The 12003-nt window shown below is 47.9% G+C and overlaps 2 protein-coding genes across 2 annotated transcripts in view; one reads left to right on the top strand and one right to left on the bottom strand.

Moving 5' to 3' along the window:
• lama2 (laminin, alpha 2) overlaps positions 1-6436 on the top strand; it is a 74940-nt gene extending 68504 nt beyond the window's left edge. Inside the window, exons 40-49 of the mRNA XM_056581943.1 lie at positions 151-263; positions 2501-2594; positions 2878-2973; positions 3575-3655; positions 4274-4351; positions 4519-4588; positions 4718-4837; positions 5113-5243; positions 5469-5688; positions 6254-6436. Of these exons, the coding sequence (XP_056437918.1) occupies positions 151-263; positions 2501-2594; positions 2878-2973; positions 3575-3655; positions 4274-4351; positions 4519-4588; positions 4718-4837; positions 5113-5243; positions 5469-5688; positions 6254-6414 (1164 nt within the window). The 3' untranslated portion in view covers positions 6415-6436. The remainder of the gene's footprint in view (positions 1-150; positions 264-2500; positions 2595-2877; positions 2974-3574; positions 3656-4273; positions 4352-4518; positions 4589-4717; positions 4838-5112; positions 5244-5468; positions 5689-6253) is intronic.
• Positions 6437-10599: 4163 nt separating this feature from the next.
• The window catches only part of rgs6 (regulator of G protein signaling 6), a 59268-nt gene continuing 57864 nt past the window's right edge, over positions 10600-12003 (bottom strand). The window contains exons 16-18 of the mRNA XM_056581802.1: positions 11550-11639; positions 11202-11255; positions 10600-10869 (exon numbers count right to left, since the gene is read on the bottom strand). Coding sequence (XP_056437777.1) covers positions 10819-10869; positions 11202-11255; positions 11550-11639 — 195 coding nt within the window. The 3' untranslated portion in view covers positions 10600-10818. The remainder of the gene's footprint in view (positions 10870-11201; positions 11256-11549; positions 11640-12003) is intronic.

The raw sequence follows: 12003 nt of genomic DNA, 5'->3' as shown, positions 1-12003 counted from the left end.
GCCACAACATAACACCCTATCCGTCGCTACGGCGGGCGATTGACATGTGTGACGACCAATACCGATGGCGGGCGGGCCAAAGGGGAGGACTTCTCCCCGTGACTTCGGCTTCGACTGACGTGTTGTTGTGGTTGTTTCCATGGCGCCCAGGACTCGTGTGGGCCGGGCGCCGCCCCAGCCGCCCTGGAGAAGGCGTACCAGTTCGGACTCACCAAGAACAGCCACATGACGTTCGCCTTCGATGACACCAAAGTCCGAGAGAGGTGAGGGCGTCCCCCCATGAGGACCTCCTGGTCCACCCGTGCTGACAGTATAAGCCATGTGTCGCCCACTTTAAGAGGCAGGGGTTAAAGCCCAGCCCGGTACTGATAGTGTACTGGTATTTAATCAAAGGGCTGTTTGTAACCAGGCATTACATGCACGGCATCTGATGGAGACATGTTGGAGAGCAAGAAATATTAATGAATAAATGTGCCTGCTTGAACGCACGCACGCACGCATTTACCCACGCACTCTCACACACACACACACACACACACACACACACACACACACACACACACACACACACACACACACACACACACACACACACACACACAATGTATATGCACACATACATTCACACACGCACACACATGCAAGCACACACACATTTACACAGGCACACACACACACACACACACACATACATTCACACACTCCTCCACACACACACTCACCCATACATTCACACACTCCTACACACAGGGGTCTGAAGAAGTACACATGAATGGTTGAGACTCGTGTTCTATAAATGAGAAGGTGTTAAATAAGTGAAGGTCTTCCCCTGCCATCGGAAGCGATATAGATAGATAGAGACTTTATTGTCATTGCACATGTCACAAGTACAGAGCAACGAAATGACCAGTTAAATCCCATTCCAAGAAACATAACAAGACAGTGTGGGGAGACAGGACGGAGCGACTGTCGGGACGCATGCGCCCCCTTATTATTAGATAAGAAAAGGAAAACGAGGGGGAAAAAAGATCATTCCCAAACTAGGCTCCTCTAAGGGCGGCACAGTGTAGGGATTAGGAAAAAAAACACCTCAGCACATAAGCAACATATTAAAAACATCACAAACACATGTGGGAGGGGGGAAGGGTGTCGGGGAGGGGAGGTGTCCCAGCTCAGACACCAGGGGGGGGACGCAGCCAGCAGACCCGTTGCATCACTCGCGGCATACTGTACTGTAGAGAGGGACGGAGAGGGGGGGGGGGGGGTCCAGAAGGCCTTGAGTCCAGGGTGTGTGTGTGTGTGTGTGTGTGTGTGTGTGTGTGTGTGTGTGTGTGTGTGTGTGTGTGTGTGTGTGTGTGTGTGTGTGTGTGTGTGTGTGTGTGTGTGTTTGTGAGCCCAAGGACTCCCATCTCCACCCAGACTCTACAGTGTCTCTACCGTCTGAGGCTGGTGACGAGGACATGACCGTTGCCGTGGAGACGACCACGAAGAGTTTTGATCCAGCGTCAAAGTTCACGGGAGGAGGAGGGTTAGGGAGGGGGGGGGGGGGGATATCCTATTCCACTCACTGACTGACAGTAAGATTAATGACCTCCAGATGGGAGCTATGCTGTGAAGACTCCCAATAACTAGATCATATTCTCTCCCTCTGCCTCTAATGGTCTGCTACTAGCATTGTAGCGCAACCACATTAGCATGTTTGTCAGACAATCTTGAACTATAAAAAACAAAGAATAACTTTCATTCTTCTATGAGTCTTGGTCGTGTCACTTGTTGGAGACCGATCACGTTGGAGAGCTGGACCAACCAATAACGTCATAGCAGAGTGCATTCCGTGCTAAACCATAGGTGTATAAAGTAACCAATGAACTGGCTAACATACACTGACAACCTGCTTACACTGCCGACACCGCACGAAAGCAGAAGAATGAGATTTTTGATATTGAAGCTGATCAGGCCAAGAACAAACAAATATTCAGTATATATATATCGCAAATTTGATTGAATTGACAATATTTCCCCCCAATCATCCAGCTGGGCAACTACTTATGTCTGTGACAAATTTGTTTTACAACTATGTTTGTTTATTCAGTTTTACCGTGACAAACCACTATGTCAAGAGTTTACTCATGCAGATGTGATGCAAGAAGATTATCACTAAAACGACCTGACATTTATACCGGGAAGTCACAATCACAGGCATTAATTGGCGGTGCTTTTATAAGCCAATAGCCATCCACCTGCGGCTGATGCTTCATGTTAGTAGAGCCCCAGCTCTAGCCCTATCCCCAGCAAGGTGGGAGCAGTTTAGTAACCAGGCCAATCGGAACAACCTTTCCCAATTTAAAAAGAGCTGAGCTCTTTTGATATATTTCATATATTTAAGACCACAATCCATCATGGTTTTGCCTACTGTTAATCTATTCTGTGTGCGTGTACGCTCGTGCGTGCGCGCGCGTGTGTGTGTGTGCGCGTGTGCGTGTGTGTGTGTGTTCCCCAGGCTGATCATGGAGTTTGAGCTGAGGACCACAGAGGACTCTGGGCTGGTTCTGTACATGGCCAGGATCAACCACGCAGACTTTGTCACCATACAGGTGAGGGTCAGGTGACCGGGTACCCGGCCTCCCCCGGGTCCTCAGGTCAACCCATCAGCATACAGTGTGTCCATTCAAATCTATGACGTGTACAGTAGAATGAACAGTTACTATCGTGATTACCTCAGCCCAATGACCAGCGTATCGCTTCTACAGTGGACTGACGTAATCATGTGTTCATACATTATTGATCATGAATCAGCTCACCTATCAAACTCCTCTAACACACTATTAGATGACCCATAAAGGGCTGACCTGAGTCCTGGCTCCTGTGTCTCTGCAGATCAAGGAGGGCCAGGTGTGTCTGGGCTACGACCTGGGCCACGGCAACACCTCCGGGTGCATCCCCTTCTCCGTCAACGACGGCAACTGGCACAAGGTGCGTCGGCACACCCCACCCCGGTTTCCTCACCCCCTCGCCCTCTCACCCCCTCACCCTCTCACCCCCTCACCCCCTCGCCCTCTCACCCGTCTGCTCTTCTGGAGCGCCGGGCCTTTCCTCCTCAGCGCTTTGCTGAGCTAAAGGCGTTCCCATCCGTCAGGCTCAGCGTTATTACGGCGCCATCGCTCTCGCCGCCGGCGTTCCCGTCATAGAAGCCCGCTTCATATCCTCGTGTTTTCGCCGGAGACGCTGGCTTCCAGGCGAACGTAACGTGACGAATGGGCGGAGAGTGAGCGCGGAACGAGCGCGTTCGCAATAAGCCCTGACATCATCGTAAGCGATGGCGGTTAAATGTGCTGTATTTCTAAACGCGCCGTTGACCGAGTGTTTGTTCGGCAGAGTTTGGGCATTTGTTCTAGAAGTGCGTGCATAGTCGTTTCCTAATTGTCCTTTTATTCTGTTGACACGGTGTGATTGAGTGACCCCCGGACAGCCAGTTGTCGTTTCCATTATCCATACCGTTGCTCTCATCCTCTCGCTGTGTTCCCCCTCAGTGCCTCGTCTTTCTCTCTCTCATTTTCCCTCCCTGTGGTCACAGATCCGTCTGAACCGGAACAAGCAGAGAGCCGTCCTGATGGTGGACGGACGCTACAGCAAACAGATGATCAGCCCCAAGAAGGTCTGCCTCGCTCAGTATCTACCTCGCTATCTCTATCACTCTCTCCAGCTCTATCTCCCTCTCCCTTTCTCTCTCTCTCTCTCTCTCTCTCTCTCTCTCTCTCTCTCTCTCTCTCCTCTCTCTCTCCCACTCTCTCTCTCCCTTTCTCGCTCTCTCTAGCCCTTCTATCTCCCTCTCTCCTTCTCAATCTCTTTCTATCTCTGTCCCTCCTTCCCTCTCCCTATCTCTTTCTCTACCTCTTTCTCTCTCGCTTTGTCTCTTTCTCCCCCTCTCTAGATCTTCTAACTCTTTCTCTCTCTCTCTCTCTCTGTCTATCTCTCTCCCCCTCTCCTCCCCCCCTCTCTCTGTCTATCTCTCTCCCCCTCTCCTCCCCCCCTCTCTCTCTCTCTCTCTCTCTCTCTCTCTCTCTCTCTCTCTCTCTCTCTCTCTCTCTCTCTCTCTCTCTCTCTCTCTCTCTCTCTCTCTCTCTCTCTCTCTCTCTCTCTCCCACACACAGACACACTCTCCAGTTACAGATATAATTGCGCTGGTGGAATATTGTCTACTCTGTCGGTGAGAGCATCATGGTATAGCCTCTGTGGTGGTGTGGTGTGTTTGACTCTCTCCTCTCCTCTGCAGGCTGACCTCCTGGATGTGGTGGGACTCCTGTATGTGGGCGGGCTGCCGCAAAACTACACTAGCAAGAGGATAGGACCGGTAAATACAGCTCCCACACACACGCACACTCTCACACACACACACGCACACGCACGCACGCACGCACGCACGCACGCACGCACGCACGCACTCACTCACTCACACAAACAATGAAATTGAAAATCGAAAATGTTTGTGTGACTTAACAAACATCCTTGTGTCTGTAGATTCTCTACAGTATCAACGGCTGTATCCGGAACTTCAAAATGGTGGGAGGACCCATCAGTAGTGCTGCAGGTATGTTTTCTTCTATTAACTATTGTTAATTATAAGCTGCTTCTTTGTTTCTTAATAAACTCATTGCTCTCTCTCTCTCTCTCTCTCTCTCTCTCTCTCTCTCTCTCTCTCTCTCTCTCTCTCCTCCAGGTCGTCTTGGAGACTTCAACCTTGACATGGCGTCGCCCAACTCCACACACATGGTGGGAAGATGCTTCGTAGCCACGGAGACGGGCACCTACTTTGACGGCACAGGCTACCTTAAAGCAGGTGAGAACATGCCGAACTCAACGGCCACGCAGTCAACACACACACACACACACGCACTCACCTTTCTAGCCTCTCAATCTGTCTGGTAAAGCACTAATTTTAAACCAGATTTTTTTCATGGGTAATATGTAATTCATGTTAACATGAATGTGAAATGTGTTCAACTTTGGGCACAAAGTGCAGATAAGTGCTGCTGGTCCATGTCATCATGGGCTAGGCAGCCAATGGAATGGCTGTCTGCTGCCCCAGTACTGACTGTGTGTGCGTCCCTCCAGTGTCTACCTACCGGGTGGGTCTGGACGTGTCCGTGGCACTGGAGTTCAGGACCAGCCGGACCAACGGGGTCCTTCTGGCTATCAGTAACCAGGGCAACGACGGGCTGGGCCTGGAGATCAGCCAGGGCAAGGTACACAACACACACACACACTGACACACTGACACACAGACACACACACAGACAAACACACACAGATACACACACACAGAGACATACAGACACACACACAGACACACACACATACTAACAAACACAGATTCACTCACTCACTCACTCACTCTCTCACACACACACACGTATGCGTTTGTTTTCAAACCCAACCCCCGACGTGTCTCTGGCCCCCCGTGCCACCAGGTCCTGTTCCACGTGGACAACGGCGCCGGGCGCATCACGGCCGAGCACGCCCCCGGGGGGGCGGGGCTCTGTGACGGCCAGTGGCACGCGGTGGTGGCCCACAAGCTGCGGCACCGGCTGGAGCTGGAGGTGGACGGCTGGAAGAGCCAGGCCGAGAGCCCCCACACGCGCTCCAACACCTGCGACACCAACGACCCCGTCTACGTGGGGGGGTACCCCAGTACGTAGAGACATGCACGCGCACGCACGCACACACACACACACACACACACACACACACACACACACACACACACACACACACACACACACACACACACACACACACACACACACACACACACACAGATGTATACAGACATACACAAAGACGTATATGTAGACACACATATAAACATACAGTCACACACTCATATACACACACACTCTCAAATGTATACATACACACAAAAACAAGCATGTATATATGTACACACAAATATATACAAACGCACACATGAACCCACAGTTTAACACACGCATATATACATATAGACGCAGACATACGATTATACACACACACACACACATATATGCACGCACATGAAGACACAGACATAACACACACACACTCGAGACACACACAGAAGGCAGAAGGATGGATCACACGGGATTAATACATATTGATCCTCTGTGACGTGGAGGTGGGGGGAGGGGTCATTCGAGTATGCCGAGGTCACCTGATGACATGTGCAGGACTTCCTTTGAACTCTCTCCCCCCTCTCCCTCCCCCCCCCCCCCTCCAGGCGGCGTGCGGCAGGCCGCTCTCTCCACCTCCACCTCCTTCCGGGGCTGCATGCGCAACCTCAGGATCACCAAGGCGTCCCGGACCATGGAGGTGCACTTCAACAAGGCGCTGGAGATCAGGGGCGTCCAGCCACTGTCCTGCCCCGCCGTGGCGGCCTGAGCTCCCCCCCACCCCCCCTCTCTACCCCCACCTCCCTCAAACTACCCCCCCACCCCCCCTCTCTACCCCCACCTCCCTCAATCTACCCCCCACCACCCCTCTCTACCCCCCACCCCCCCTCCTCCCCACGCTTTACCCTCCCCTCCTACTCCCTGCTTCCCTGCAGGCTCCTGCTCCTCCTCTCTGGAAGACGCTCTTGTATTTCGGTCGCACAGCGTGTTTCAATGGGTTTCAATGTGTTTCAATGGGTTTCAATGGGTTTCAATGGGTTTCAATGGGTTTCAATGTGTTTCAATGTGTTTCAATGGGTTTCAATGGGTTTCAATGGGTTTCAATTGGTTTCACTGGGTTTCAACGTGTTTTCAATGTGTTTCGACATGAGTTTCTTCACCTTGCTAAATGTGTTGCTTTTGTGTTGTTAACGATCGATGTTTCTTAGGTTGTGTTGGCGAAAAGAAAACATATTGTATTTGGTACTGCTGCACTTAAAAAGAAGAAAATAAAACATATTGTATTTGGTACTGCTGCACTTAAAAAAGGGAAAAGAAAACACGCACACAAAGACACACAGATAGTCTTAGGAGCCTATGCTGCTCCCCGGTACTGAACGTCCGCATACAGTGCCTCCATATGGCTGTGAAACCCATATGGCTCCCTTAACACACGCCCTCCTGCTCCCGCTCCACCTGATGGTCTCAGAACGTTTGCATGGTGTGGTTAAATATATGTAATCTGTTGTTTCTGCAGAAATATATTTCTGTTAGCATCAAACTACTGGTCCTGTGTCTGCCTCTTTGCTTGTCTTTTCTTTACTTTAATTGCAGGGCATACACATTGTATAATGTATAATTGTACATTATCCCTAACATATATGAAGGAAGGCAATGCTCTTACCACTAAACCACATTGCATTAAAAACTTGACCCAAAATATCGAGTTTATTTTCCTCAGATTGTTTATCCTGCAATATGAATGACAGGTTTTAGAATTGCTACGGCAATGTTTACCTAAGGATGGACCCGATGGATGGAGATGCTCCTGGACCTGCTCACGAGTCACGACTATCTTTGGCGACCTACCTGAGCAATGCACACCAAGTATTGATACGTAATACTGATATTGTCCACTAGATGGCAGTATTAGAAGTCCATCAGAATCTGCAGTAAGAAAGGAATAAAATCAGAAGACTGCAAAAGGACGATGATTACGGAAATTGTAGCCTATGTTACTAATATTAAAACAAACAATTATAGTTAAAGCAAAATTAAATAGTTCCAAGTACATCACCAGTGTGTCCATAATATAATATCCATTTATCATTGATTGCATAGACCAAAACTGTCCAAATGACTTATGTTCTTTAGCTCCTATATATGCACTTTATTTTTTACTAAGAGTTTCCCATCATTTTTTTATTTTATTTTATCTCTGACTAATGTGAAAGTTGATTCAATAGACATCATGAAAAAAATGTGTAAGTAAAATTCACCATAAGTCGCCTACTTATCACATTTACACACTAACTCTTGTTTACGCACTTTAATCATATTACCACAAGGTGGCGCCGTACAACAGGATAATATTCCGCGTTTATATCTAACCACGATTGTCATTACTTTATCCAGTAATTATATTACATCATGACATAACTTGTGATCAAATAGGGTTCTTCAAAATGGTCCGTTTTGTAAAAATATTAACATAAGTGGCCATAAGGTGGGGTGATATGTAGGGAGCGCTTTTCCCAAAAGAAAAAATACTATTGGCGTATGATGAGGTGGTCGAAGAAACTCTCATCGGGACCAGATTTCTGAAACAAAATCCGGGGACATTTTCGGTCAGAGGCGTAAAAACCTCCAATACATTTAGTGTTTTTGTCTTTGAAAAACTATAACGGGGACACTGCCCTTACCATCCATAAAGCAGTTTCTCTCACACTATTTTCTCTCTAAATTGCAAAGGAATTGATGACCAATTAGTTTGTCTTTCTCTGATCAAAGTAGCTGAGATCAAGAACATCCATAAAATCAGCTGTAATAAATAGGGATCAGCCAGACACTTCACCCAAACTAAGGCCTCCTCCTTACACCATATGATCACAAGATTTGGGGAGACTTTTATGGAAAATGCCACAGTTCATGTTGAAGGACAACTTGAGGGCATATGATTCTAAGTTGGTTTAATCCGTTTTCCCTTAATGTTGGTGGAAAATAGCAAACAACTACAACCTGGCATGATATGTCACCTTTTGTTGTACAACATATGTCTTATTGTGAATGGTCCCTAACTTGAAATAATTAAATTATAAATGAAGGCCAGAATACCTTACACCTGACTTACCTAACCCAATGTATTATGCGTGGGCACTGGGCAGCAGAGTAATGAGGAGGGAGGGACATGTCTCATGCCATGCACCGATTTATCTTTAGTCAATTTAATTAATTTACATGTAAAAGTGGGTGTGAAACACCAACTGGTTGAATAGATGCATGAATGCCATAAAATAATTGCGTACCTGTAGCTGCCTCTCGCGAAGGGAAAATATTCTACCTAGCAGCTATTCCACCAATCAAAATACCAGAAATATGGGCATTTTAGACGGGCATTCTCTGGGCTGATCGCCACTGGTTCTGGCTGGCTTTAGCCTGTGCAATTAGGCGCGCAACTATACGTGTCGTTTTCAACATTTGTTTTTTATTTCTTTCCTTTGTTACAATTTCGGATCTTCCAGTCAGAGTGAAAACCGGGAACATTTCCGGGGACAGCAGTAGTCGGGGACAGGTCACTGAAAACTGGGATTGTCCCCGGAAACCGGGGACGTCTGGTCATGACTAAACCACTTCATTAGCATGTTCAGGGTGCACTGATGTATCGGTCCCCATGACAATTTGGAAGCCAATTAAGTTTAAGTTCTGGTCTTGCAGCATATGTAACTAATTACGCATCTAGAAGAGCAGGTTGGATGGCTGGCTGCACCAGATCATAATAGTATATTTTACTTCATTTATTTATATTCATAGTTAAAAAACGAGTTACATATCTTGTAGGAGGGTACGTTTGTGTATACTTCAGTATCAGAATTGTGTGTGTGTGTGTGTGTGTGTGTGTGTGTGTGTGTGTGTGTGTGTGTGTGTGTGTGTGTGTGTGTGTGTGTGTGTGTGTGTGTGTGTGTGTTTGTGTCTGTATGTTTTGAGATATTTCTGCGTGTTTCTGTGTGTGTGTGTGTGTGCGTATATTTTAGTATCAGAATAGACTGTGTGTGTCTGTTTTGAGATAATTGTGTGTGTGTATATTTCAGTATCAGAATTAGGATGTAATGGAATCAGTGTGGTTGGAAGTCATCGTGTGCGACGATGAACAGAACAACAGATGCCCCTCTTTGAACATGACCCTTTATTGTCACAGCGTCCTGTCACACAGGCAGTGGAAATCAAACCCGCAGCCCGCCCAACGGCGTCTGAGCGGGCGTAGGGTGGAATGTCTCGGAGAACAACAGTATCACCTCGACCCCAACGAGTAGACAATACATGTTGTGTTTAATTGTGCAGTATTCACTGTGCTACTGTAATCAGCGATTATGATCATTGAAATAAAAAGGCCAATACATTTACAGCTAGCTGGATCTGGACAAAAAAATAGAGTGGTATAGTGTGTGAGCGTGCATTTTGAAGTAAATAGATGCAGCACAGAGATTATCTTCTTTTCTGCCAATTCTTCAAGTCACATGATGTTACTTTTAAGGCCTAGTTGCCAAGAAAGTTGGTGTATTTTAGTACTGCGATACACATCACATCTTAAGAGCCGCAAGAGGCAGACTGGCTTGGTCGTGCTTTAAGATATGAAACAAAATAAAAATGTGACCAACGATTTTTGGAATGCAAACAGTTCAGTGGGGAGTGTTTTAGTGCCAACATGCTGCACCCCACTCCCTACACACCCATGCCTCTGGTACCCGTGTACACTGTCCAGCTCAAAGAAAGATCTCTAGCCCCGTGGATGAACCTATTATCCCCGGTTCCTATGAGGTGTTGGAGGAGGCTCCTCCTCTTGTGGTTGGGAGCAGTGGAAGGGCTCTGTGGGATCGTGTTGGTCCAGGAGCTTTTCTGCTTGGTTTCTGAATAAGACCCCGCTCATGAGGCAGTCAGGGGTTTGTTTAGGGTGACGCATAATCATTCTATTCTGGGATGGGGGGTTGGGGGGGTGCCGCTGTCCTTGCGTTCAGTCCCTAGGTGACTCATTGCATGCTGTCACCTTAGCGCCCCCGACCTAAGGGCCAATTCAATTCTAAAGGGGTGTGTTGTGCTGGATGGTGTTCGAGGCAGGTTCAGGGTTAGGGGCTGAGTCCTCTCAGGCGGTGCTGGCCCCACCTCTAGGTGCAGAGGGGGGGGGGGGGGGGGGGTCTCATCAGGACGACTGCATCAGGCCCGTCAGCCGCTTGCCCGTCAGAGACTTGCCCTGAAAGATTTAATAAATGCAAAAGTAACTAAATGTGTTACTAATAGTAGGGGGGGTGAAACTTAATGCAAGCCAGACTATAAAGAAAATAGAACAATGATACGCAAGAATGTGTAGTTCTCTCACTTCAAGAAACAATAATGAATGACTTCTACCTATTCTTCACAGAGTATTTATTGAATGTTATAATTTGGGGGATTATTATCACACCATTTTCACTGACTCTATTCTTATAACGATGTGTCTTGGTGTGAGCTGCTATAACACTGTATAAAGCACCTTTCTATCTAGCTAAGCTGAGGGGAGGGCCATGGTGCAGTACCGGTACTCACCACACTGCGGGTGAACTTCTCCAGGGAGGTGCGTCTGCCCTGCTCCGCCTCAGGCTGACCCCGGAGCCACACAGGGGAGGAGGGAGGGAGGGAGAGGAGAGAGAGTGAACAAGAGCTGAACCGTTTCTAGCCACGTGACTACACGGGCATTGAGTGAAACCGTTTGTTTGCACGCTTACTCGCATCTCCACCGTACGCATACAACTCACGCTCACACACACACACACACACACACACACACGCACATACACACACAACACACGCTCTCACTGAGGCACGTGCGGGCATGGGACTACATTGGAGCAGTGACACACACACACACACACACAGGCACACACACACGTGTACCTTCTTCCTGGTAATCAGAAGGTCCTGGTACGCATTGGAGCGTAGGAAGCGCGTGTAGCTGTCACTTTTCATCAGCTTGTAGATGTGGTCCTGAGATAGAGGGAGACACAGACCAAACGAGACGATAGATAAGAGAAAAGCCAAAAAGCTGAAGAAACAGGAAGATGTGTCTCAGTCAATATGTGGCTGTGTGGGTGTTATCATGCTAGCGAATAACTCTATGTGTGTATGTGTGTGTGTCTGTCTGTTTTGAAGTAATTGTGTGTGTGTGTGTGTGTGTGTGTGTGTGTGTGTGTGTGTGTGTGTGTGTGTGTGTGTGTGTGTGTGTGTGTGTGTGTGTGTGTGTGTGTGTGTGTGTCTGTTTTGAAGTAATTGTGTGTGTGTGTGTGTGTGTGTGTGTGTGTGTGTGTGTGTGTGTGTGTGTGTGTGTGTGTGTGTGTGTGTGTGTGTGTGT

The sequence above is a fragment of the Gadus chalcogrammus genome, chromosome 21 (genome assembly GCF_026213295.1).
Source record: "Gadus chalcogrammus isolate NIFS_2021 chromosome 21, NIFS_Gcha_1.0, whole genome shotgun sequence".
NCBI classification, from domain to species: domain Eukaryota; kingdom Metazoa; phylum Chordata; class Actinopteri; order Gadiformes; family Gadidae; genus Gadus; species Gadus chalcogrammus.
This window is presented reverse-complemented; position numbering and strand designations above follow the sequence as displayed.